The sequence below is a fragment of the Choloepus didactylus genome, chromosome 22 (genome assembly GCF_015220235.1).
Source record: "Choloepus didactylus isolate mChoDid1 chromosome 22, mChoDid1.pri, whole genome shotgun sequence".
NCBI classification, from domain to species: domain Eukaryota; kingdom Metazoa; phylum Chordata; class Mammalia; order Pilosa; family Megalonychidae; genus Choloepus; species Choloepus didactylus.
In genome coordinates, this window is record NC_051328.1 from 21,508,921 (window position 1) to 21,535,374 (window position 26,454).

At 42.1% G+C, this 26,454-nt stretch overlaps 1 protein-coding gene and 1 pseudogene across 1 annotated transcript; one reads left to right on the plus strand and one right to left on the minus strand.

Moving 5' to 3' along the window:
- The first annotated feature begins 323 nt into the window (after positions 1 to 323).
- On the plus strand, positions 324 to 6,465 carry CMTM2 (CKLF like MARVEL transmembrane domain containing 2). Its single transcript, XM_037815487.1, has 6 exons — positions 324 to 626; positions 758 to 916; positions 4,367 to 4,468; positions 4,717 to 4,760; positions 5,790 to 5,856; positions 6,310 to 6,465. The coding sequence occupies exons 1-6, from the start codon at positions 351 to 353 to the stop codon at positions 6,463 to 6,465; spliced, it is 804 nt and encodes a 267-aa protein (XP_037671415.1). The 5' UTR covers positions 324 to 350.
- Positions 6,466 to 17,572: 11,107 nt separating this feature from the next.
- Positions 17,573 to 20,953, minus strand: LOC119518398 (annotated as a pseudogene).
- Between the last annotated feature and the right edge of the window lie 5,501 nt (positions 20,954 to 26,454).

Below are 26,454 nucleotides of genomic sequence, written 5' to 3' on the forward strand. Positions count from 1 at the left end.
CAGCTACAGCCCGGGGGCTACCTCGCGACGCTCTCTAGGACCGGGGGTGGGAGCTCCGCGCAGAGATGGAAGCTGCGCGGAGGGGGCGGAGGGGAGTTCGGCCGGCGCGGACCCCGCGTGGAGGGTGGGAGGACCTGGCGGCTGCGGAACAGGACGCGGCGCGGGGCCCTGCGCACACGTGGGACCGGAGCAGGGAGGGCGCAGGCGTTGGCATTCGCAGGGCCTGGCGGTTGGCTGAGGGCGGCCTCTGAGCAGGTCGGTGGGCAGCGGGCTGTGTCGCAGGCCAGGCCTTGCCGGGGACAGTGGGAGAGGTTGGGCAGGCCTTGAAAGCTAAGGACTTTGGCACAACGATGGCTGATAAGGGCAAGCCCAAACCAGGGGACGCGCCCGCGGATAAGAAGGAGGATAAGAAGGAGAAGAAGGAGGAGAAGAAGGAGGAGAAGGAGGAGAAGAAGGAGGAGAAGAAGGAGGAGAAGAAGGAGGAGAAGCCAGCAAAGCCCAAGTCGCCACAGCCCGAGGATGAAGTGGGCACAAGGAAAGGGTGTCGCCGGTACCGGTGGGAACTCAAGGACAGCAATAAGGAATTCTGGACGATGGGGCACGCCGAGGTCAAGCTCCTAAGCTTGGTGAGCTGGGCTGGTGTCTCTTGGCAGGGGCCCCAATGAGGGAGGTGGGGAGTGACTCCAGGGGTCTCCAGAGGAGCTCCGGAGTCAGTGAGACCCCTTTGCTCCTGGCTCAGGCATTTGTCTTGCTGCAGGGTTGCTTGATAGCAGCGCTAATCCTGTTCTCCGGGTCCAGTGTGCACCCCATCCTGCCGCTCATTATCACCATGGAGTTGTCCATCTTCAGCTTCTTCATCGTCATTTACACCTTCGCCATCAATAGATACATGCCCTTCATCCTGTGGCCCGTTTCTGTAAGTGGGAGGTGGGGGTGGTGCCTGTGGCCTGTATGCAGGTACCCCAGTGTCTTGGCCTCTGGGAAGTGACTGAACAGAGAGGGGTGCCTCACCTCCCATCTTTGTGCTCAGGGCCTGTACTCAGCGTCTTCCCGTCAGGGCCGTGCAGAGGCAACTGATGGGGACGGTGGGGAGGGATCTATCTACCCAGTGGTCAAGCTTAGAGAGCCTGAGAATTTGCCCTCCTGCTGGTGGGGGTGACCCTGTGCCAGTTCACACCTGCCTGGAGAGACCACCTGGGAAGGCTCTCCACTTCATAAATCAGTAAGATAAAATTGAAAAATTTTTAAATTATTTCTAAAGCAGCCTTAGGTTTCCAGTGAATATAAAGGATGTTTAACCCAGAAGGATATCAGCTCACAGCAGTGGTCCAGTGGAATGGGACAGAGCTAGACAAATGACCAAACCACTCCCACCTCTGCTCCCTCATCTGTCACATGGGGAGTAGCAATCCCTTGAAGAATTGTTCCTCTGGATTAAATGGAAAGTGCTTGATGCAGTGCCTGAGGATACGTGGACTGAATCTCTGCCCATCACCTGCCTAATTGCAGAACACAGCCTCCTCACTCCCAGCCAGTTGGTGAAGACCCTAGGGCCCCATGTTCTCTGCATGTTCACAGCCTGCCTCAGGGACCCTAGGCTCACTCTGCCACTCACCTCACATATTGGGAATCCAGGGCTCAGAGAGGACAAGTAATTTGCCCCAGGTCATTCAGCTAGTAAGCAGCAGAAAAGGGATTCAAACTCAGCTTTGCCAGTAGAATCTGAGTCCCTAATTACACTCCTGCCTCCAGGGATCCACAGATCTTGTAGGGTGGGTGAGGGTCCCCAGTACAGGGAGAGTGCAGAAGAGGGCCAAATGAGGACTCTTAGAAAGGGACAGAAGGAGGAAAAATTCTCAGCTAAGATCCCTAAGAAGGTAGTTTTAGTTCCAGCAAGATTTTAAAAAAAACAATGAAACCTGAAAATCCTCCTCCTGCACTTACCAAAAATATGAGGGAAAAGGTAACCAATAGTACCTTAATTGAATGGCTGAGCTAGCAAAACAAACAAACAAAAAAACCCCACAAGTGCCAGAAATGAGGGAGAGAAAAGGAACAGCAGCAGTGATCACATAAGCTGCTGAAGTAGAAGAGAATGGCGTATGCGATATTGTCCCAGGGACCCAGAGTGAGTTTTCATACAATCTCAGGGCAGGAGAGGGGACTTTGGTCCCATCTAAATCCCCAAAGGGGGCATTTAGAACTGAGAACCCTGCATAAAGCTAGCACCCTAGAAAGACTGCACGCTCAGGGAAAAGATGAAGACACGTGCCTTCCCCCACACAGAGGAACGAGGAAGCACACACACATCTACCTGAGCTTTCAGTGAAAAAACAAAAAAACACAAAAAGACTTTTCTGAGAACAGAAACCTTGAGCCTGACCTTTGTCCAGGTTTGGAGTTTGAATTTTTCCTACATGCTGTCTAGACACCTTCATGCCTGGAAATTAGCATAAAAATTGGCCCCACTCTGATGATATTCTGACAATTTCCCCACTAATCCTAGCAGAAACATATGAAAACAAATCACAACCAATAGACTCTCACAGGAAAAAAAAAGGGGGGGGGGGGCTTGCCAACAATGAACTTGCAACTAAAAACTACAAAACACCTGATTTTAAAAAATAATCCCAAATGAGCTATCGAGCCATGAAAAAACATAGAGGAAACTTAAATACATGTTGCTAAGTGAAAGAAGCCATACCGAAAAGGCTACATACTGTATGATTCCAACTACATGACCTTGTGGAAAAGACAAAACTATATTCAGTTAAAAAAAAATCAGGGGCTGCCATGGGTTAGGGATGGAGAGGGGGTGGGGGAGGATGAATAGGTGGAGCCCAAGGCAAATTCAAGGCAGTGATGCAGTTTCATCTGATACCATAGTGGTAGATACATGTCATTATGCATTTGTCAAAACCCCAAGAACTGTATACTCAAAGAGTAAACTCTAATGTAAACTGTGGACTTTAGTTACTGATCTGTAATCAATATTGATTCATCAATTGTAACAAATACACACACTAATGCAAGATGTTAATAATAGGAGAAACTGCATGGAGAAGGGGTGGTATATGGGAAATCGCTATACTTTCTGTGCAGTTTTTCCGTAAACCTGAAACTGCGCTAAAAATAAAATTTATTATTCAAAAACAAAACACACAAAATTAAAATAATCCTCCATAACTAAAGAATAAGCAAACATTACAAATGGGAGAATTAGAACCCCGAGAATATAAAATCATAGAACAGTTGTCTAAAAATAATAATAAATAGAACTTAAAATGATTAAAGGGATAAACAAGAGCCATAAGGAAAGAGTAAGGCACTATGACATAATCCCAAAAGCATAGAAGCATAATGTCTAAGAATTGAAAATATCGTTATTGAAATAAAAATGTCAACAGATGGGTTAGAAAGCAGATCAGACTCAGGTAAAGAGAGAAAAGATTTGCAGCTTATAAAGACATTTTGGAGATGGCCTCTGAAAGCAGATTTTTCTCTGGAGAAGCTAAGAGAGGACAAATGCTCCAAGAGCAACTAAGAGTGACATTTTCGAGGAGCTGCAGACTAGAGAGGAACATCCTGGGAGAAAGCCATTTTGAAACCAGAACTCTGGAGCAGATGCCAGCCACGTGCCTTCCCAGCTAACAGAGGTTTTTGGAACACTGATTTCAAAACCTCAAAGATTGCACACAAAAAAATAAATTTGGATACAAAAATTCAAAATAACAGATTAGCAACTAGAATACGGAAGCACGTTAAACAACCAAATGGGATTTGTTCCAAGAATGCAAGGTTGGGTCAGGAAACAAGTGCATGGTGAGGGCGAGATGGAGGCCACAGGGCTGGGGAGGAGGGTTGATGAGGGAGGAGGTGACACTGCCTTGCAAAGAGGGGACTGCAGGGGAGGCTGCCAGGGTCCAACAGAGCCAGCAAGGCAGCCCACCTTGCTCCAGGGAGGGTTGCTGGCCTGGGAGCAGAAAGAAGATGTGGGGCGGGACCCAAGAAGGGCGTCTTTAAGTTGGATATTTGTACAGTTATTTTAATGAGAATTAAGAAAAAATATATACCTAGACACCTGTTGATTTCACAGATGAGATGGTAGGGGAGGGGGCCCGTGACTCCACAGGCTCAAGCCTGAAGACAAGGGAGCATCCTGGGCTTTCAGTTTCCACCCAGGAGAGACCAGCTGGGGGACCACAGGTATGTCCATCTAGTCCCGTAGAGATGGGTCTTTATATAATATAAATAAATCATACACACACACACCCAGCAGGTGGACATTTGAAAATCGGTCCCTTTGCAGGCAGCTGTGCTGGGCCGGCTCTGTCCACGGCTGACCCCCTCTCTCCCACGCTTGCAGGATCTCCTCAATGACCTGGTGGCCTTCGTGTTCCTGGCCGGAGCAGCCGCCTATGCCGTGATTGGCAGACAAACCATGCAGATACCCTACTTTGTTGCCGTGGTGAGTCTTTCGGAGCCGGGCTCTTCGCCTGCTCTGAATTCCTCTCTTTTGGAGAAATGGGTGAGTTTTCCCCCAAGGAAAGGGCTTCTTTTCACAAAGTCATGGGATCAAGGCGAGGTTTAAAAGTAAATCAATACCACAAAGGAGAGTCTAAACTTGCATGTAATGGTGCCTAAGAGTCTCCCCCTGAGTACCTCTTTGTTGCTCAGATGTGGCCCTCTCTCTCTCTAACTGAGCCATCTCGACAGGTGAACTTGCTGCCCTCCCCGCTACGTGGGACCCGACTCCCAGGGTTGTAAATTGCCCTGGCAATGCAGAGTATGACTCCCGGGGACGAATGTGGACCCAGCATCGTGGGACTGAGAGTATCTTCTTGACCAAAAGGGGGATGCAAAATGAGACGAAATAGTTTCAGTGGCTGAGAGATTCCAAATGGAGTCGAGAGGTCACTCTGGTGGACATTCTTATGCACTATGTAGATAACACCTCTTAGGCTTTAATGTATTGGAATAGCTAGAAGTAAATACCTGAAATTACCAAACTCCAACCCAGCAGTCTGGACTCCTGAAGACAATTATGTAATAATGTAGATTACAAGGGGTGTCAGTGTGATTGTGAAGACCTTGTGGATCACACCCCCTTTATCTAGTGTATGGATGAGTAAAAAAATGGGGATAAAAACTAAAGGACAAATGGGGTGGGATGGGGGGATGATTTGGGTGTTCTTTTTTCACTTTTATTTTTTATTCTTGTTCTGGTTCTTTCTGATGTAAGGAAAACGTTCAGAGATAGATTGTGGTGATGAACGCATAACTATGTTATCATACTGTGGACAGTGGATTGTATACCATGGATGATTGTATGGTGTGTGAATGTGTTTCAATAAAACTGAATTTAATAAAAAAATAAAAAAAAAAAAAGTAAATCAAGTTGGCAAATGTTTGCAACCGAGAAGCCAAATGGAGAGGCCGTCCAGGGAGCCAGCTGGGCTACTGGCTTCCTCCTGTGACCACTGGCCCCGGGGCGCTGGCAGGGTCAAGGGCAGACGTGGCCGGGGCCGGGGGAGGGGCAGTTAGAGGCTCCTGGGTCTGTTATTGTAAGGGGACAAGGACACCTTAAGTAGCGTCCACCGTTGAAGTGCAATCAAGGACAGGCACGTTCCAGCCGTGGAATGAAAAGCAAACATCACCAGGATCCTTTTGTTTTCCAGGTCCTTACTGGCGTGGCTGGATTTTTTGCTTTAATCGATATGTGTCTTCAGAAAAAGCACTTCAAAAGCAAGAGGACCAAAGCGAACGTGCTGGTTCCTCCTCCACCGAAGGACAAGGCGGCAGCGCCAGGAGCGGCACCGGCACCGGCACCAGCAGCAGGGACAACTCCAGCCAAAGGCAAGAAATGACTCGGAGGAGACAGCTGTTGGCAGAGATGGCAGTGGATTTTATGACAAAACACTTTCCCACTGTCTTCCTTGCCTTTTTTCAAAGATGGTTTTCTTTTCCATTTTAACAACCACCTTTGCTTGGAAAAGAAATTTCTCTTTAAATGGATTTTAAAGCTTAAGTGGATGTAAACATTATTTTGTTCATACAACAAAAGTTACTGAAAAGTCACGGTGCAGAGGGCAAGGCCGAAGCTGGGCTGCAGGGCACAGAGGGTTTGGGAGACCAAAAGTGTGGGTGACACTGAGCTCTCAACATGGACCAGGCAAAGGGGCGAGAGGAAAACGAGAAGCTGAAAAACAGCATGTGTTCCCTTTGATGTTTTTATTTTACAATTTTAGAAAGCATCCCAGGAGTCAACGTGAGAAGCATAAGGCTGTCAGCCTTCCTTTCACTTTGCAGTTTAGTGCTGACCCCAGTTTGCCGTCCACTCAGGAGGAGGACACTGGGGGCGGGCTGGTGTGTGGGCCGAGCAGGGTGGGCTTTGGAGGACCTTGGGGGACGGTCCCCCGGGAGCTCAGCCAGCCCTCTGGGACCTGTGCTGTCCCCCTGAAGTGAGGACCGGCCTTGGCCTCGGGCCAGGTTCCAGCTGGGTCCACGGAGCTGTGGTCCCCACAGCAGGGCCCATGCATCTTGCTGGACTGTCCAGCCATCCCGGCAAGAGAAGGGTCACCCTCATGAGAGGAAAGCAAAGCCCCAAACAGATGCCTGGGGAGCTGAGAGGAGGTGGGCTGGGGGCTAGGAGGAGCCTGGAACCCGGAGCCAGCCGAGCGGCCTGAGTGAGGACTTGGGCCTGTGGCCTGGGTGCCATGGGAGTTGCCTGCAGGCTAGGAAGTGACAGGCTCCGCATCCCACAGGGAGAAGGTCACCCTCTCTGAGCTGCTGCTGAGGGGCATGACTGGAAAGCAGCTGCTCCCTGCTGTTCAGGTTGGGAAGACAGACAGCTGGGGCCGCGCCGGACCGTGGGATGGCAGGTCACTCTCAGAAGCCAGGGCCTTGCTGCTGCCACCCGCCCCCTGCCATCTCAACTCTGCAAGTCCACTGCTCCCCTCCTAGACCCCACACCACCCCATGCAGGCGGGTAAGTGTGGGAGTCACAAAAGGGAGTTAAAAGGTAGAGACAACAAACTCAAAATGCACATGACGACATCCTGCCATCTGACCCAGAATTCCTCTTGTAGGTATTTGGCCAGGAGGAGTGTTGAACTACTAAAATGTCCATAATAGGCAAGAAAAAAACAAAACAAAACAAAAAACCTGGAAACAGCTCACATGTTCAAAAGGACACAAACTGCCATATTCACAGAATGGAATACTACTCAGCAATAAAAACTACTGATAAAACAATATGGAGAACTCGCCTGTCAAACTGAAAAAAGCCAGGCACAAGGATGTACCATATGATTCCATTTCTATCAAGTCTAAGAACTGACAAAAATAATCCACAATGAAAGAAATGGACGCAGCGGTCACCTCGGGGTAGAGTATGGGCTTGTTTCTACAGGAGCACAGGGGAGCTTTTTGGGGTACTGGAAATGCTGTAGACCTTCACGGTGGGTGGTGTTACACAGGTGCATATATAGTTGTTGAAACATTCAACCAAGAACTGTGCATTTCACTGTAAATTTTATCAAAAAAATAAGGTAAATTGTAGACCCCCCTAAACTCCTCCGCTCAACTGCTTCTCTCAACCCCAGAGGCTGTTTCTCGGAAGCTAGTGGAGTTTCTCCCCACACTGAGAACGCGAATACCAACGAATAAGGCCTGCAGCGGGGGCTGGAATGGGGCTGAGCATGACTTGGGGGTCACTGCCTCCCAGGCTGAGGACAGGGTGGCCCCAGGCCACAGAAAGACACCCCTCCAGGGCAAAACTACCTCAGGTAAGTAGGTGGAGCCTGGAGCAGGGAGTGTCATCATGGATCTGGCCAAAGGGCAGATTCAGAAAAATCCTAATTCATACCCTCAGAATAAAGATGGATATTGCATCCTTAAAAGAGCAGAGGGGACAAGAAGCTAACAAGAACGAGGTCTTGGGGAAAAAAATATTTTTTTCATTTAACCAAAATGTTGAATAATAGAATGGGCTTTTTAAGACCCCAGTTAATTGTAAATAAAGTCTAGGAACTCTCCCAGAAAGTAAAGCAATAAGGAGATTTTTGTTAAGAGGAAATGGAGACATGAAGGATAAATCTAGGAGGTTCAAAAACAATCTCAGAGGGCTCCCAGGAAATGAGAAGAGAGAAAATGGGGGAGAGGGGGAAGAAAATAATAGGAAAAAGTGTTCTCTCATCTAAAGAAAAACTAAAGTCTTCTGATAGAGTCCGCCAAATGTTGAGCAGGACTGCTGGAGAAAGACTGTCACCTACACATGTCTTGGTGAAATATGGAATCTAAAGCATAAGAGAAAATCCTAAAAGCTTCCACAAAGACAAAACAACACAAAGATGTTAATGAAAAGAGAACAGAACCAAACATCACAGGCCACACTGGATATTCTTTTTATCATATTTTTTAAATTGTAAAACATAACATATATACTTAGAAGTAATAACTTGCCAAGTCCAATTTAACAATTAGCAAATTTCCAAGAATATTATAGGTTTCAGTTATTTCCTTATTAGGCAATATAACACATGTACAAAACGGTAATATCTTTCAAAGTATGATTTAACAAGTAGATATATAGGAAATTTCCAAAGTTGTTATGAGTTAGAGTACCTTAGTTTCAGTTATTTCCTTATTGTGAAATACAACATATATACAAAAGGATATAGCTTTCAAACTACAATTTAGCAAGTAGCTATAGAACAAATTTCAAAGGATGCTATGCGTTACAGTTCCACCACTTCAATTCTTTCCTTCTAGCTACTCTAATACCCTAGCAGCTAAAAAAAATGAAATTTTATAAAGATTCATTATTCATAATCCTTTGTTAAATTCCATCTTGTCTGTTGCTACCCCTTCCTCTAGTTTAATCACTTTCCCAATCTTCAGAGATGTCTAGGCAATGACCACCCTAACCTGTTCGTGTTAAAAAGGGGTGTCAACATTATGAGCAAAGGCGACACGTCTGGTTTATGTTTTTGAAGAGGCTATTGCTTTTGGGTTTGGGGACGTAGCTGGCATAGGAGCACTCTGAAGGATTTAAGTTTCTGAAGAATAAACTTAGGGAGTGAAATGTTATTTATAGAGTCTCAGATAGGGACCCGGGTATTTTTTAAGGGTTTAGGGACTACTATTAACTTGGGCTTATCATATTATAGTCATTTGGCATATCCAGGTGGAGCTTAGATAGCAGTAGCCTCTAGGACAGCCTCTTGAGTCTACTTGAATTCTCTTAGCCACTAAAACCCAATTTTGTTGCCTTTTCCCTCTTTTAGTCAAAAAAGGCATTCTCAATCCCTTGAAGCCAGGGTCAGGCTCATTCCCAGAATCTGTGTCCCACATCACCAGGAAGGCTCATTCATCTTGGGGGTCCTGTCCCACATTCGGGGGAGGGTGAGGAATTTATTTGCAGAGTTACACTTAGAGAAAGCCGACATTTGAGCAACAAAAGAGGTTCTCTGGAGGTGACTCCTAGGCATAATTACAGGTGGGCTTAGCCTCCCCTTTACAACCATAAGTTTCAGCCGAGCAAGCCTCAATGTCGAGGGCTTGACTTATAAAACAGGGGGTTCCTAAGTTGACCTAGCATATGTCATATACACGATCATCCATCCATATCTTGTATTATCATCACTTAGTTGTACAATCCTCATCAGTCTCCATTTTAAACAGTTCTCATGACCCAAAACATCTCATAGCTCTTGTCAGCCCTTAATTATTTGTCCCCAGAATTTGTGTAATACTAGTCTGGTGTTCCTACTAATTAAAGTCCCTAGTATGCAATATGTAGATTTTTCTCATATACCCTTCTGTTGTCAACACTCTGTGTAGTGTCATACCTCAGAAGTATATCATGAAAGCTCCTGTCTATATTTGTGGTGCTGATCTGTGGGAAACATGCCTTTAAACAACAGATTTCAATCCTCTTAGCCTTCAGTAGGGCTCTGATACTTATAATCCCATTAACAAACAATTGTCACCCCTATCCATTACCATACCTTTGAATTCACCACCATTAACATTCTGAACATATTAGATTATCATTCTCCCCCACTAGCTACGTGCTATCACTAGGTCCTGAATACTCTTACATTATAAGACACTGATTCTACATTGTTCAGATAGTTCATAGAAGTGGTAACATACAATCTCTCTTTTTTTGTGTCTGACTTATTTCACTCCAAATTATATCTTCAAGATTCATCCATGTTGCCACGTTTCAGGACCTTGTTGCTTCCTACTGTTGCATAGTATTCCATCATATGTATATATCACATTTTGTTTATCCATTCATTTGTTGAAGGACACTTGGACTGTTTCCATCTCTTGGCAACTGTGAACAATGCTGCTATGAACATTGGTGTCCAAATGTCTGTTCATGTCACTGCTTTCAAATCTTCTGGGTATATACCAAGAAGTGGAATTGCCAGATCATGGGGTAATTCAATATCTAGTTTTCTGAGAAATCCCCAAACTGTCTTCCAGAATGGCTGTACCATTATAAGGTCCCACCAACAATGAATAAGAGTTCCAATTTCTCCACATCCTCTCCAGCATTTGTAGTTTCCTGTTTGTTTGATGGTAGCCATTTTTATTGGTGTGAGATGATAGCTCATTGTGGTCTTGATTTGCATCTCCCTAATAGCTAATGAAGATGAACATTTTTTTCATGTGTTTTCTTAGCCATTTGTATTTCCTCTTTGGAGAAATGTCTCTTCATATCTTTTGCCCATGTTTGTACTAGTGTCGTTGAGTTGCAGGATTTCTTTATATATGCAGGATATCAGTCTCTTATCAGATACATGGTTTCCAAATATTTTCTCCCATTGCGTTGGCTGTCTCTTCACCTTTTTGACAAATTCCTTTGAGGTACAGAAGCTTCTGATTTTGAGGTGTTTCCAGTTATCTATTTTTTCTTTCATTGTTTGTACTTTGGGTATAAGGTCTAAGAAGCGACCTCCTAATACTAGGTCCTGAAGACGTTTCCCTATATTATCTCCTAAGAGTTTTATTGTGCTGTCTCTTATATTGAGGTCCCTGGTCCACTTTGAGTGAATTTTTGTACAGGGTGTGAGGTAGGGGTCTTCTTTCATTCTTTTGGATATGGATATCCAGTTCTCCCAGCCCCATTTGTTGAAGAGACTATTCTGTCCCAGTTCTGTGGATTTGGGGGCCTTATCAAAAATCAGTTGACTGTATATCTGGAGGTCTATTTCTGAACTCTCAATTCATTTCTATTGATCAATATGTCTATCTTTATGCCAATACCATGTTGTTTTGACCACTGTAGTTTTATAGAAGGCTTCAAAGTCTGGAAGTGTAAGTCCTCCCACTTTATTCTTTTTTAGGATGTTTTTGGCAATTTGAGGCCCCTTTCCCTTCCAAATAAATTTGATAATTGGCTTTTCCAAGTCTGCAAACTAGGTTGTTGGAATTTGGATAGGAATTGCATTGAATCTGTAGATCAGTTTGGGTAGAACTGATATCTTAAAAATATTTAGTCTTCCAATGAGCATGGAATATTTTTCCACCTATTTAGGTCCTTTTTTATTTCTTTTAGTAACATTTTGTAATTTTCTGTGTAGAGGTCTTTTATGTCCTTGGTTAAGTATATTCCTAGGTACTTGGTTTTTTTTGGTTGCTATTGTGAATGGAATTTTTTTTTTTATTGCCTCTTCAGTTATGTCATTACTAGTTGTATTAGTTAGGATTCTCTAGGCAAACAGAATCAACAAGAGATATTTATAAATATAAGATTTTATAAAACTGTCTCATGCAACTGTGGGTATGCACAAGTACAAATTCCATAGGGCAGGCAGCAAACTGGCAACTCCAATGAATGTGTTTGATGAACTCCTCAGGCAGCAAACTGGCAACTCCGATGAAGGTGTTCAATGAACCCAGGAAACGCTTCACTGGCTAGCCAAAGAAGAAGTGAAGGTCCCCTATCTTTCTCGCTTAAAAGTCTTCAACTGATTGGGTTAAATCCAGCTGATTGAATAGTCTCATTGCAGAAGATGCACCCTTCTTTGATGTAATCAGTCACAGCTGCAGCCAACTGACTGACGATTTAATAAACCAGCCTTCTGCTTTCCTAACCAGCCACAAATGTCCTTGCAGTAACAGGCCAGTGCTTGCTTGACCAGACACCTGGGCACTATCATCTGGCCAAGTTGACACATGAACCTAACCATCACAGTTCACCCCTTGTCAACCTACACTAACGTATAGGCACATTATGACTTATGTGCATTAATCTTATATCCCACCACTCTGCTGAATTTGTTTATTAGCTCAAGTAGCTTTGTGGTAAAATTCTCAGGATTTTTCAAACATAAGATCATATCATCTGCAAATAATGACAGTTTTACTTCTTCCTGTCCAATCTGGATACAATTATATCTTTGTCTTTGCCAACTGCTCTGGCTAGAACTTTTAGCACAATGGTGAACAATACAGGTGACAATGGGCATCCTTGTATTGTTCCCGATCTTAGGGGAAAGGCTTTCAGCCTCTCACCATTGAGTACTATGCTGGCTGTGGGTTTTTCATATATGCCCTTTATCATATTGAGGAAGTTTCCTTCAATTCCTACCTTTTGAAGTGTTTTTATCAAAAAGGGATGTTGAATTTTGTCGAATGCTTTTTTGGTGTCTATTGAGAAGATCATTTGATTTTTCCCTTTTGATTTGTTAATGTGTTAAATTACAGTAATTGATTTTCTTATGTTGAACCACCCTTGCATGCCAGGAATGAAACCCACTTGGTTGTGGTGTATAACTTAATGTACCTTTGGATTTGATTTGCAAGTATTTTGTTGAGAACTTTTGCATCTATATTCATTAAGGAGATTGGCCTATAGTATTCCTTTTTTGTAGTTAAAAAGAGTTAGGTAGTGTTCCTTTTTCTTCAAATTTTTGAAAGAGTTTGAGCAGGAATGTTGTCAATTCTTTTTGGAAAGTTTGGTAAAATTCTCCTGAGAAGCCATATGGCCCTGGGCTTTTATTTGTAGGTAGCTTTTCGATGACTGATTGGATCTCTTTGCTTGTGATTGGTTTGTTAAGATGTTCTATTTCTTCCTTGGTCAGTCTTGTTCATGTGTTTCCAAGAAATTGTCAATTTCCTCTAAATTGTCTAGCTTGTTGGCATACAGTTGTTCATGGTATCCTCATTTTTTTTTTTTTTAATTTCTTCTGGATCTGTAGTAATTATCCCCTTCTCATTTCTGATTCTGTTCATTTGGGTCTTCTCTCTTTTAGACTTTGTCATTCTAGCTAAGGGTCTGTCAATCTTGTTGTTCTTAAAGAACTTTCAATTTTATTTATTCTATTATATTTTTTTTCTCCAGCTCATTTATTTCTGCTTTAATCTTTGTTATTTCTTTTTGTCTACTTGCTTTAGGGTTAGTTTACTGTTCATTCTCTAGCCTCTTCAGCTGTTCAGTTAGGTCTTTAGTTTTAGCTCCTTCTTGCTTTTTGATATATGCATTTAGAACTATAAATTTCCCTCTCAGCACTGCCTTTGCTGTGTCCCACAGGTTTTGATATGTTTTCTCGTTTTCATTCATCTCTAGATACTTACCAATTTCTCTTGCAATTTTTTCTTTGACCTACTGGTTATTTAGGCGTGTGTTGTTTAACCTCCATATATTTGTGAAAGATCTGGTTCTTTGGTGGTTGTTGATTTCTAGTTGCATTCCATTGTGGTCAAAGAATGTGCTCTGAATAATTTCAATCTTTTTAAATTTATTAAGACTTGTTTTGTGCCTCAGCATATGATCTATCCTAGAAAACGTTCCATGGATGCTAGAGAAGAATGTATATCTTGGTACTCTGGGATGTAATGATCAACGTATGTCTGTTAAGTCTAATTTGTTTATCACATTGTTTAAGTTCTCAGTTTCCTCATTGGTCCTCTGTATAATTGTTCTATCTATAGAAGAAAGTGGTGTACTGAAGTCTTCCACTATTATTGTAGATGTGTCTATTACTCCCTTCAGTTTAGCTAATGTTTGTCTCATGTATTTTGGAGCTCCTTGATTGGATGCATAAACATTTATAATTGTTGTTTCTTCTTCATTAATTACCCCCTTTATAAAGATATAGTGTCCTTCTTTGTCTCTTATGACATCTTTGCATTTTAAGTCTTTTGTCCGATATTAGTATAGGTACCCCAGCTTTCTTTTGATTGCAATTTGCATAGAATATTTTTTCCATCCTTTCACTTCCAGTCTCTCTGTGTTGCAGGGTCTAAGATGAGTCACCTGTAAACAGCATATCAATGGGTCATATTTTTTAATCCATTATATCAGTCTGTATCTTTTAATTGGAGAGTTTAATCCATTCACATTCAATGTTATTACTGTGCAGGGAGTTCTTGACCCAGCCATCTTATCCTTTGGTTTTTACTTGTTAGATCTATTTTTTTCCTCTCTCTTTCTTCCCTTTAAGTTAACCTTATGAATCACTCTTCAGTTCTGTGCTCTTCTCTAGACCTCTCTCTCTTGTTTCTTTTTTTCTCAGCTGGTAGAGCTCCCTTTAGTATTTCTGCAGGGCAGGTCTCTTTTTAACAAATTCTCTCAGTGTTTGTTTGCCTGTTAAAATTTAAAACTCTCCCTCAATTTTGAAGGAGAGCTTTGCTGGATAAAGAATTCTTGGTTGGCAATTTTTGTCTTTCAGAATCTTAAATATGTCATACCACTGCCTTCTTGCTTCCAAGGCGCCTGCCGAGTTCTCAGTACTTAATCTTATGTGGTTTCCCTAGTATGCGGTGAATTGCTTCTCTCTTGCTGCTGTCAGTAGTTTCACCTTCTCTTCAGCATTTGACAGTCTGATCAGTATGTCTCAGAGTGGCTTTATTTGGATTTATTCTATTTGGAGTTTGTTGGGCATCTTTGATTTGCATATTTATGTCATTTAAAAGGCTTGGAAAGTTTTCCTCAACTGTGTCTTGAAACACTCTTCCCAGCCCTTTACCCTTCTCTTCCCCTTCTGGGACACCAATGAGTCTTATATTTGTTTGCTTCATGTTGTCCATTATTTCTCTGTGATCCATTTCAAATTTTTCAATTTTTTTCCCCATTTCTTCTTTTGTGCTCTCACTTTCAATTACTCTGTCCTCAAGTACACTTACCCTTTCTTCTGCCTCTTCAGATCTGCTTTTGTATGTCTCTAGTATATTTTTAATTTCAGCCGCAGTGCCTTTTATTTCCAAAAGGTCTGCTATTCTTAATTTACTTTTTCAAATTCTTCTTTATTCTCTTGTAGAGTCTTCTTGATTTCCTTTTTGTCTTTAGCCATCTCATTGACATTGTTTTGGAGATTTGTTTCTACTTCTTTAATTAATTGCTCCAAATTTTGTGTCTCTTGCAGCTTTTTAATTTATTGGTTTGGCTTGTGTCTATCTTCTAGATCCTTCAAGTGCTTTGTAATTTTCTGTTGACTTCAGGGCATTTGCTTGTCTTGATAGGGTTAGTTTATGAAGTGCAGAATTATTTGAGCATTTATATATAATTTGGTTTGCTGGCATGCAGTTTCCCAATCCTACCAGCAGGTGGCACTCTGGAGGCACAGCTTGCTGGAGTGCAGTTTCCATAACCTACCAGCAGGTGGCACTCTCAAGTAGGTCTCCCCCAAACTTCTCCTGTGCGGTGGGCGGAGTCCAAACCCAGCAGGAACCAATCAGTGCACTTGTTCTCTGTGTGCACTGGGGAATGCCTGTCCTGGGGCTGCGATGCTGGCCCTGAGCAAATAGGCAGGCAGTCTGATCAAGGGCACCCTGCAGCTGGAACGTGGGCCTGCCTGCTGGTTCTGTGCCTGCCTTGCGCCCGCCAGTTTCTGGGATGTGGGAGGGGCTCCTGATCGCTGGTATGGTGCCTCTCCCTTTCTTGCTTCTCACTGTTGCACCCCCCTGGACTTCCATCGGGGAAAGCAAACACTGACCGCCAGGTTCCCTCACGGGACTTCCCTGCTGTCTGACTGTGGAAGCTCACTCCCCAGCAAACTGTCAAGGTAGGTGCATGGGAGTGGAGAGCTGCTGCTCACTCCCTTGCCCAGCGGTGGTTTTACAGATGCCAGACCAGGAGGCCATCTGACAGGAACACACTCACCGTGTCCCTCCAGCTGCCATCTCTCTTCCGTTTTTGTTGGTGTCCCCTGCACATAATGTGGGGGACCCCCTAGGCCGGCCACACCCTAAAACCGCCATCCTGGTGTCCTCCGGCCCCTTTCTAGTTACTTTCACAGAGGAGAAGCCAGTTCTGCCTCACCTACTCCACCAACTTCCCGAACATCCCACACTAGATATCAGAAAAAAGCTGAACAGTCACTTCAAAGTTCTTAGAGAACTAGTAATCAAGAAGGAAAACAAATAAAAGACTGGCTGTTGTTTTTTTTTTACAGGTGAGTTCTCAAAGATGACCACTGACAAACCCTCTCTTTAAATCATCCACTAAAAAAATAATTCAAACATATACTGAAGCAATTTTTTTTTAATTCTAAGGAAAGGGGAATCTTAAAAATCAAATCCTTTTTTTTTATTTGACTATAAAAAAGCAAAGAGAGAAAAAATAATAAAAATTTAAAAAAAAAAGAGAAGAAAATGCAAAAAAGAATTATAACTCAGTAATTCAGTAGGCACAACATAAACTATTATTGTGGTAAAATGCACATTTTCATCACCTCAAAAGGAAGCCCTGTACCCATTAGGAAGTCACTCCTCATTCTCCCCTCTCCCCTACCCTAGGAAACCACTGTTCTGCATTTTGTCTCTATAGATTTGCCTGCTCTGGGTATTTCATATAAGTGGAATCATACAATATGTGGCTTTTTGTGTGCAGCTTCTTTCACCTAGCGTATTTTCAAGCTTTATTCATGTTGTAGCATATATCAGTACTTCATTTTTTTAAATTTTTGTTCCATTGGTGTGGGACTTGTAATGAATTCCTAAATTTAAATAAAAATTAAAACAAAATCCAAGGAGAAGGCCATAACAGGGTCATCAAAATATATCCTTCAAAACAAATGTAGACTAAGTTCAAAGAGCTACAAGTATGATGATGAGACTTTCGTGGTCCCTAACAGCAAACAAATAGAAAGCCGCCAGCCAACTCTTGAAATATAAACAAAGCCTTTCAAGGTAGCCTACATAACTATTTGTATTCTCTTTGATGTTTTTACGGCCAAATAAGTCAAACAATCCCTCATATGGGCCCTTGACTGAGAAAAAAAAAATTGTCAGGTATTTACTGAGCAACTAATATGCTCGGAATTGTGCTCCATACTTCTTAAATTTTTCGTTAAGGAAGAAAACAACAATACACGATATAACTGTCGAATAATCCACAGTGGCTCCAAGTCCAAGAAGATGAACTAGGTGGGGTGGGGGGTGGGGCGGCTTTGCACTGGGCAGAGTCCAGCCGTACCGCACCCATTTCTCCACCTTTTTATCGACACTCAAGGGTGTGTACTAGCCAAGAAGGACACCTCCAATTACCTTTTATGGCACTGACCCTGATCTAATGCAGACAGGGAGCAAACACGGAGAAATAGCTGGCACTGACTCATCCACCTGGGCGGAGGCCAGAGATAGCGCCTCTGGACACGTGGATCCCTCGCTGCTGGGTCAAGGCGGAACCGGTGTGGCGTCGTCAACCCGGGCCCTGAGGGATCCTCGGCCCTAAGCGCCCACCTTCCTAGGCCTGGAGTTCAAGAACAGCGGGGTGAGCAGAAATATGCTTGCTGGGAATGAAAAAGGCTGCCATCCTCTATCCTATCCATTTTCCTCCCATCCCCAACCATACAACAGGGCAGAGGCACCAGATTCGTGGAGGAATATTTTAACACACACTCTGTCCTCATTCCTTTCGGCTGGTCCCGCAGTAAGCGGCTCACAGTCCAATTCCCCATTGGCTGTGCAGGAGGCGGGTGCTGGGTGGCGGTCAGCAACAGGGCCGGGCGAGGAGCCCTGAGCTGAGCCGGGGAGAAGCCCCAGGACACAGACGCGAGGCCGATAGCGAAGTCCCAGGCGCGCGAACCGGGAATGGAAGCAGACTGACTCCTTTCGCTTCCGGTAGCCGCGCCCACATACCCAGTTTCTGAACCTGGACGACATCCTGCAGCTAGACAGACGTCCTGCTGTTTGAAGCACCAGGAACTCCAGTCCCGGGGTAGGTCGGAAGAGGGCTGCCCTGTTGGGTGGCAGCAGTCGTCAGAGATGGTTGGTTGGACGCTCCAGCTCAATTTTCTTTTTAATCCATTCAATTTTAATTGTTACTTTTTATTATTTTACAATATATTTCAAACACTGTCTTTACATTTGCCTTAACTGCTCTATAGACCTGCAATAAAAGAACACTTGGAATTAGAACACACGAATACCAAACTGCAATACCTACTTGTACTGAGCCATTATTACCAGAGGAATGTAGTTTTTTAAATAAGCAGATGTGTGGCAATGCAAAATAAAATAACTGTACAAACTTGTTAGAACAGAAAACACTGCATTAATGGCGAAAGAAAGGAGGTGGTTTTGTTTTCTTTTTTCAACACATCTGGTTCTGGCCGCAAGTTTTATTGTGCATTTAAAGCAATATGTGCTCCTGAAAGCTTATGTTTTCAATTTGTGCGTGTCACCTGAATCAGAGCCTAGATACATGAAAAAATATAAACAAACACCTAGTCTGTAAGTATTCTTCAAATTCAATATCCTTCCTTCTAGAAGCTCACAATATTAGTGAACTCAAGACTGTCATTGTTGATGGTATTTTACAATATTTTTTCCCAGTACACTGGATGCTTTTAATTTTCTCTAAAAGAGAAACAATGAAAACACAACGAAACCCTCCAGGGTTCAATTTTCACTTCACATTCTCCAAATAGTAAAATAGCAGCTCTCTAGGTTTTTGAAAAAGAGTTTCAATTTCTTTCTTTTAGTTTTTAATCATACTAGCATTTAAATTTATCTGGATTTAGCTGGACTTAAAAAAATTTTTTTAGTGCTCAATATTTCAGAAATTTAATAAAGCACTGCATACATGGAATTGGCTCTTATCTATCCCAAAATATTTATTTATTTATTTGTTTATTTATCTTACCTTCATTGAAGTTCTTTTTCTCTGGCTGGACATAAAAACAAGAGTAAGTGACCAGTGTTGGCTTTATTTCTTTATAAGCAATAATTTGGGTCTTTTTTCATTCAATACCACTGCAGCATTTTCATAATAAATTCACAAAATGCAATATGAGGAAACATCTACTGAATAAAAGAGGCTTCTGCCAGGCAAATAATGTTTTGAGGTTAGACTCTACCAAAGTGGTACTATGACATTACAGGCATTCAATTTGTTTTCTTTTTTTCAAGTTTGTCAGTTCTTTAATTCTATTATTTCTTCTAGCCAAGGATAGTTTGTATTCACAAAGTAAGGCCTAGAGACCATTTACATCTGCACACAATATCACGGGGGAGGTAACTTTCAAGAGCTGATATAAACCAAACTGAACGGCAGTAAACTAGAACCACATTTAGTCAAGTTCAAATAGAGTCTCAAAAGCACTTTGCTGATATACGTGTTTCCTTCTACTCAACTGATTTGTGTTAATCTTATTAAAATGAAAACAAATCAGATTGCAAAGCTTTTTTACACTTGTATTTTAGGGGACTACTATGTTCAAATGAATATATTTTAATTTACAAAATGTCATTAGCAATGTCCTTTCTATAAACATGCCTGGCAAAATTAAAAAGGCACAAACGGAGGATAATGAGAAACGTTTTCTTTTAACTTTCAATGAAGAGTACCAAATCAAGTATCTTTCATGAAGCAGAAAAAAAAAAATGTTCAGTAATCCATGCACAATTTGAGCTAAAAAATAAATTCTTTTCAGAGAGTTCCTTAGGCTTAAGAAAATGAGTTTTCCTAATTACATGCTTCATGTAAAATAAAATGTAAAGCTGCACTTACATGTTTGGTTTTAATAGTGGGCCCATATGAAAAAAAAAGTGAGGCAGCAAAACAAAGGAAAACAAAACTAAAAATACCTTTATAAACTTAGTGGGGTAAAATGTCGAATAAAATGTAAAATGCAGCATATGCAATCATGTAATCTAAAAACTTCATGATAACTTCCTGCAAATTGCACATGACAGTTCACCACAACATTGGAAAACTGGCCCCTTGTTGATTCACACAGTCCTTGAGCCCCAAATATAAGTAACCAGTAAATGATCTAGATAAAAAGTTTGCAGCTGTGCTCAACCAGTTAGCTCCACCTTTTGGGTGTGAGCCGACCCAGGACACTGCTTCATCTTGTTCCTTCGTGGGACTCTCATCCTCAGGTAGGTAGTCTGGCAGGTCTGTATTTTGTTCTACTTCCACAGGAGTATCTTGGAATGGGACCAGCATCTCTTCTCCACTCTCACTTTTCACAGCTTGTTGTGCTTTCATAACCTTGGTTGATGCTATCGCTGATGCCAAAGCCTCTGCTTTCAAATCTGAACGGATCACACCACACATCTCTGAACAGCCATTTGAAAAGTAAAGCTTATAACTCCTTTAATTTTTAACAAGACCTCTTCACACAGATTTCTCCGACACATATCATCAAGGCCATCTATATGCAAAACCACTGTTTTGGCACATTTGTTTGTAGTTCCCAGAAAAAACTGAGCTTGCCTTCAACGTGAATTCATTTCATGGAAACTATCACCATCTGCTACACTGGAGGACTGAAGAATGTCATAGATTTCAGAGGCTGGCAGTTTTGTTTCTCCTGGAATTGTAGTCTTCTGTATAACATTTTGTAAGCTTAACATCATACCCAGTCCTCCTTTCATTTTTTCTCTGTTAGCATGGCATTCTGCCAAATATTGAAGAGCAAGCAGAGCCGAGTCGACAACAGGGTGGTTGGGATGGTCCATAAATAAAATAAGGCCAGGTAGACATCCCTGATCCTGAACAATGTCTCTTCTGTTTAATGGATCTGCGGCCAGATCCCAGAGCTGGTTAACTACTGATAGAGCATTAGGTTCTTCATTCATGGTGGAGGAGGAAGAATTCATCTTCTATGCCATATGCTTGAATAAAATCTTCTTAAACTCGGTCCAGATCCTTAAGAGTCCAGAGCCTGGCGCACCATCAGGCTCACACCAGTGGGCGAGGTAGCGAAACCCAGACGCGTGGAGCAGGTCCCTCGGCTCACAGCCGCAACCTGGGATATCACAAACGACCAGACTAACCCAAAGAGCCAAAGACTGAAGGTGCTGGCAGGGAACGGTGCTGCAGATTCTCTCCCAGTGACCCTGTCACTTCCCAAGGTGATATATTTTTTAAAATTTTTATTGAGGTAAACTTCATAAAATTAATCACTTTAAAGTGAAAAATTCAGTGGCATTTGGTACAGTCACAATTTTGGGTAACCATCATCTTTATCAAGTTCCAAAAAACATTTTCATCATTTCATTCCTTTTCATGGCTGAATAATATTCCATTGTATGAATATACCATATTTCATTTATCCATTTATCTGCTGATGGGCCTTCGGGTTATTTCCATTTTTTGGCTATTGTGAATAGTACTATGAACATTCATGTGCAAGTTTTTGTTTAAACACCTATTTTCAATCCTTTTGGGTATATGCTTAGGAGTGGAATTGCTGGCCATTTGGTAATTCTATGTTTTACTTATTAAAGAACACCAAAAAAAAAATTGTTTTTCCACAGCAGCTGCACCATTTTACATTCCCACCAGCAATTTCTCTACATCCTCTTCTACACTTATTTTCAGTTTTTTTAAATTAAAGTCATTCTTCACAGTGTGAAATGATACCTTATTGTGGTTTTGATTTGCATTTCCCTAATGGCTAATGATATTAGTCATCTTTTCGTGTATTTATTGGCCATTTGTATATCTTCTTTGGTCCTTTTCCCATTTTTTAGTTGGGTTGTCTTTTTGTTGTTGAGCTTAAGGAGTTCTTTAGGTATTCTGGATACTAGACCCTTATCTGATATATGATTCGCAAATATTTTTCCCATTCTGTGGGTTGTCTTTTCACTTTCTTGATAATGTTGTTTGATGCACAGATTTTTAAAATTTTGATGAAATGCAATTTATCTATTTTTTCTTTTGTTGCTAAGGAAAAGAGAATTTTAGAATTGAAGAAACAGTGGTGAATAACTCATTAAAACTTAAAGCTAAATCTAAATAGTTCTTAATGCATAATGGAAAAAAAAAAAGAAACCATCAATAGAGACCGAAAATCGCAGATGATGCAGGAAGTGGTAAGATGGGCAGGGGAAAGTGAAGTGAAAGTGCATTAAGATTTTTATGTTGTTTGCTGAAATATAAATATATATTGATTAACTCTACATGTGCAAATTTACCCATGGAAAGAACAAAAAAAAAAAAAAAAAAAAAAGGAAGCAAAGCTTTTAAACCACTACTCAAAATTAAATGGACAAAACTGAATAACCTAGTCAATCTAATAGAGAAGAGAGCAAGCAAGGGAAAAAGAAAACATGGAAAGTAAGTCTAAACATAAAAGTATGCATAATAAATGTAAAGATTCATCTTTTTCTATTACAAGACAGAGACTATCAGATTGTTGAGGTTTCATAAATCCATATTTACAATGTGTATGATACACATAGAACACAATGACACAAAAAGGTTGAAAATAAAATTATTCTAAAAATCCAGTTCTTGGGAAGATGGAGTAAGCAAATTCAATCCTATCTCTCCCGCTGAATGCAACTAAAAACACTGGACAGTACACATGGAGTAGTTCTCTAAGGACTCTGAAAAGTAACTCACAGCAGGCAGTTTGGGAAAAAACTTGAAGTACCCCGAACCATCACTGAATTTCCTGTTTTATTTTCCCTTTCTTATCTCCCAACCTGCACTCAAAGGCAATCCAAGACCCAGAACTACATATCACCGGTGAACTAAAAGAGCTCCAAGAGAAGCCCTCATTTTTAGTCCAAGGGGTCCTGTGGATCAGAGAGTGGGGGAAATCCCCTGGTTGTTTTTTTTTTTTTTTTCCTGGTCTGTTTTTAATATTCCCCATAATAACAGGAACCCTCTTACATTGTTGGTGGGGGTGTAAAATGATGCAGCCACTGTGGAAAACTGTTTGGCAGGTTCCGGAAGGTTAAACCCAGAATTACCATATGATCTGGCAGGATCTCCAGGAAGCACCAACGTCAATGGCAGCCACAGACAGGCAGGCACCTAAACTTCCAAGTCTGGGGAAGCTCTCTCTGGCAAGAACTTCGGTCACAAGAATGTGAGGTAAATTCCCTTGCTTTTTTTCTCTGTTTCCTCTTGCCATTTGGCCCTGAAGGAAGACTCACTGGTAGGCCTGTGAAACAGGGTGGATAAACTAAAGCCCAGATTTCTAGACAGAGAGCCAGGAAAGCAAACTCCCAGGAACATGAAAGTGTTAGGGAGATCACGAGAGAGATCATGTATGAGCTCCTGGCACCACCCCCACACTGTGCACCTGTAGGCTAGAAAGCATACCAAAGGCTTTGAGAACTAAACTATAGGGTATTCCAGGACTGAGGTCCCAGATTGGCCACTCGGGCACACACAGGAAATATCAGAATAATACTGCAAGGCTTTTGAAAACTAAACTGACATTGAAACTACTGTCCAATGGTGGGTAGGAAATTGTAGCCTGAACTTAGCCAGGTTGATTTTCTGCTTCAAAAACAAACAAGATTCTCTATAGGATTTAAACAAAGCCCAAGTCTCATAACATAATATTCAGAAGGTCCAGGATACAATCCAAAATTGCTTGCCATATGAAAAATAAGAAAAGTTGCAACGTCTCTTGAGGAAAAAAACAACAGATGCTGACCCCAAGATGACACAAATGTTGTAATAATCAAAGACTTTAAAGAGAATATGACCATGCCCCAAAAAGGAAAGGTGAACATTCATGAAACAAATAGATAGACCATAACAGCAGAGAAATAAAAGATATAAAAAAGAACAAAATGGAAATTTTAGAACTGAAAAATATAGTAACCGAAATTAAAAACTCACTGGATGAGCTTAACTGCAGAATGGAGATGACAGAGAAAAAAGTCAGTGAATTTGAAGACAAATCAATGGAAATTATCCAATCTGAACAAAGGAAAGAAAATGATTAAAAGAAATGAACAGGACCTCCAGGTCCTTAGAGACAATATCAAAAGGTCTAATATTTGTGTCACTGGGTTTCCAAATGGAGAGGAGAAAGAGTGTGGTGCAAAAAAATTTTGAAGAAATGATGATTGACAACTTCCTGAATTTGGTAAAAAACAAAAATAGCCTCAAGAAGAGCTCAGATACATCATCATCAAACTTCTGAATTTTTACATTTTACACCAAATGCAGATGCAACAAAAGAAAGAACAGATAAAATGGACTTCATCAAAATGAAAAACCTTTGTGCCTCAAAGAACATTATCAAGAAAGTGAAAAGACAACCTACAGAATGGGAGAAAATATTGGAAAACCATATATCTAATAAGGGTTTCACATCCAGAATACATAAAGAACTACTACCACTCAACACCAATAAAAAAGACAGACAACCAAATTTGAAAATGGGCCAAGGATTTGAATGGGCCAAAGAAGACATTCAAATGGCCAATAAGTATATGAAAAGATGCTCAACATCATTAGCCATTAAAGAAATATAAATTAAACCACAATGAGATACTGCTTCACACCCGCTAGGATTGCTATTATTTTAAAAATAGAAAATAATAAATTTTACAATGATGTGGAAAAATAGGAACCTTCATACATTGTTGGTGGGGATGTAAAATGATGCAGCCACTGTGGAAAACTGGCTGTTCCTCAGAAGGTTAAACATGGGATTAACAAATGACCTGGCAATTCCATTCTTAGGTATACAACCGAAAGAATTGAAAGCAGGAACTCAGACAGATAAATGTACACCAGTATTCATTGCAGCATTATTCACATTACCGAAAAGGTAGAAGCAATCCAAGTGTCCATCGACAGAGAAAAGAATAAACAAAATATGGTGTATTGATACAATGGGATATTATTCAGCTGGATGAATATTATTCAACATGGATGAACCATTAAGGCATCAGGTTTGGTGAAATGTCAGACACAAAAGGACAAATATGATATAAATTCTCTTATATGAAATACTTAGATCAAGCCAATTCATAGAGACAGAAAACAGAATAGTGGTTAAACGAGTCTGAGTTTTGGTTTGAGATGATGAAGACAGTCTGGAAACAGCAGCTCAGGTTACACAGTTATTATCAGTGTAATCCCAAGATCCACTTCGGAAATCTCTCTCCCATCCTTGGCAGGCCCACCACCCTGTCATCCAGGCCCCATAATCCCAATGCCAACCCCCGCCTCCAAACCCCCCTCCACACTGGAGCCAGGGCTGAGCAGGTCAGGCCTGAGCCCCAGGCTGTGTTTTCCAGGCTCCCACAAGCTTCCTGTGGGAAGACCCTGCTAGATGGGTCAGTCCCAGCCCCAGCCCCAGCCCCGGCGGCCTTGGTCCTGCCCACTCCCTCAGCCCAGGGCGGTCCGACCTGGGTGGGAGTGTCCTAAGGCTGGGCTTGCTCATGTATCTCAGCCTCCCCTCCTTCATTTCAGAGCAGACATTTTCTGATGCCATCCTGTGTGACACGCATGAGCTAGGGCTGGGCGACAATGACCTCAGGCAGCTCAGAGGCTGGTGGGGAGGTGGATAGTGGGAGTTCAGTCACCTCACCCAAAGGAACCCACCCTGGCCTCCTTGCACCCTCCCCGGCCCCTCTCAGCCCCTCTAGCCCAGCCACCATGCTTTGTTTTATCTCCTCAATATCTTTTTCTTAATGGAATTATAATTTACACGAAATAAAATGCACACATTTTAAGTGTACAGTTTGATGTGTTTGATAAACATATGTTCCTGTGCAACCACCTCTCCAACCAAAACAGAGGACATTTCCAGCAGCCCAGAAAATTTCCTCTGTGCTATCACGGTCTCCCACCCCAGGCAAGTTCTCATCTGATTTCTGTCCCCGTGGCTTAGTTAGCCTGTGTTACAATTTGATAAAATGGAATCATACACTGTGTGCTCTTTTGAGTGTGGCTTCTTTCACCCAACATAATGTTTGTGAAATGTATCCATAGGGTTGTGTTTATCTGTAGCTTGTTCCTTTTTGTTGCTGGTAGTGGTCCACTGTGTGGGTACACTACAGTTTGCTTATCCTGTCACCTGCTGATGGGCGTTTGGTAGTTTCCAGTTTGGGGCTATTCAAAATAAAGCTGCTCTGCCCACTTATGGGAAACACCTGGTGCCAACCAACCAACCCAAATGCACTACCTCCCCCCAGGCACTGCCCTGAAGAGAAGGGAGGGCAGGAGAAAGAGCCCCAGACAAGGAGGGGGGGGGCGGGTTGTAAGTAAAGCTAATCTACAAA

Coding starts and splice junctions, on each gene's coding strand:
- CMTM2 (XM_037815487.1), top strand. CDS start 351: ATGGCTGATAAGGGCAAGCCCAAACCAGGGGACGCGCCCGCGGATAAG. Junction 917..4,366: donor TCATCCTGTGGCCCGTTTCT/GTAAGTGGGAGG, acceptor CCACGCTTGCAG/GATCTCCTCAATGACCTGGT. Junction 5,857..6,309: donor AGGGACAACTCCAGCCAAAG/GCAAGAAATGAC, acceptor TTCACTTTGCAG/TTTAGTGCTGACCCCAGTTT.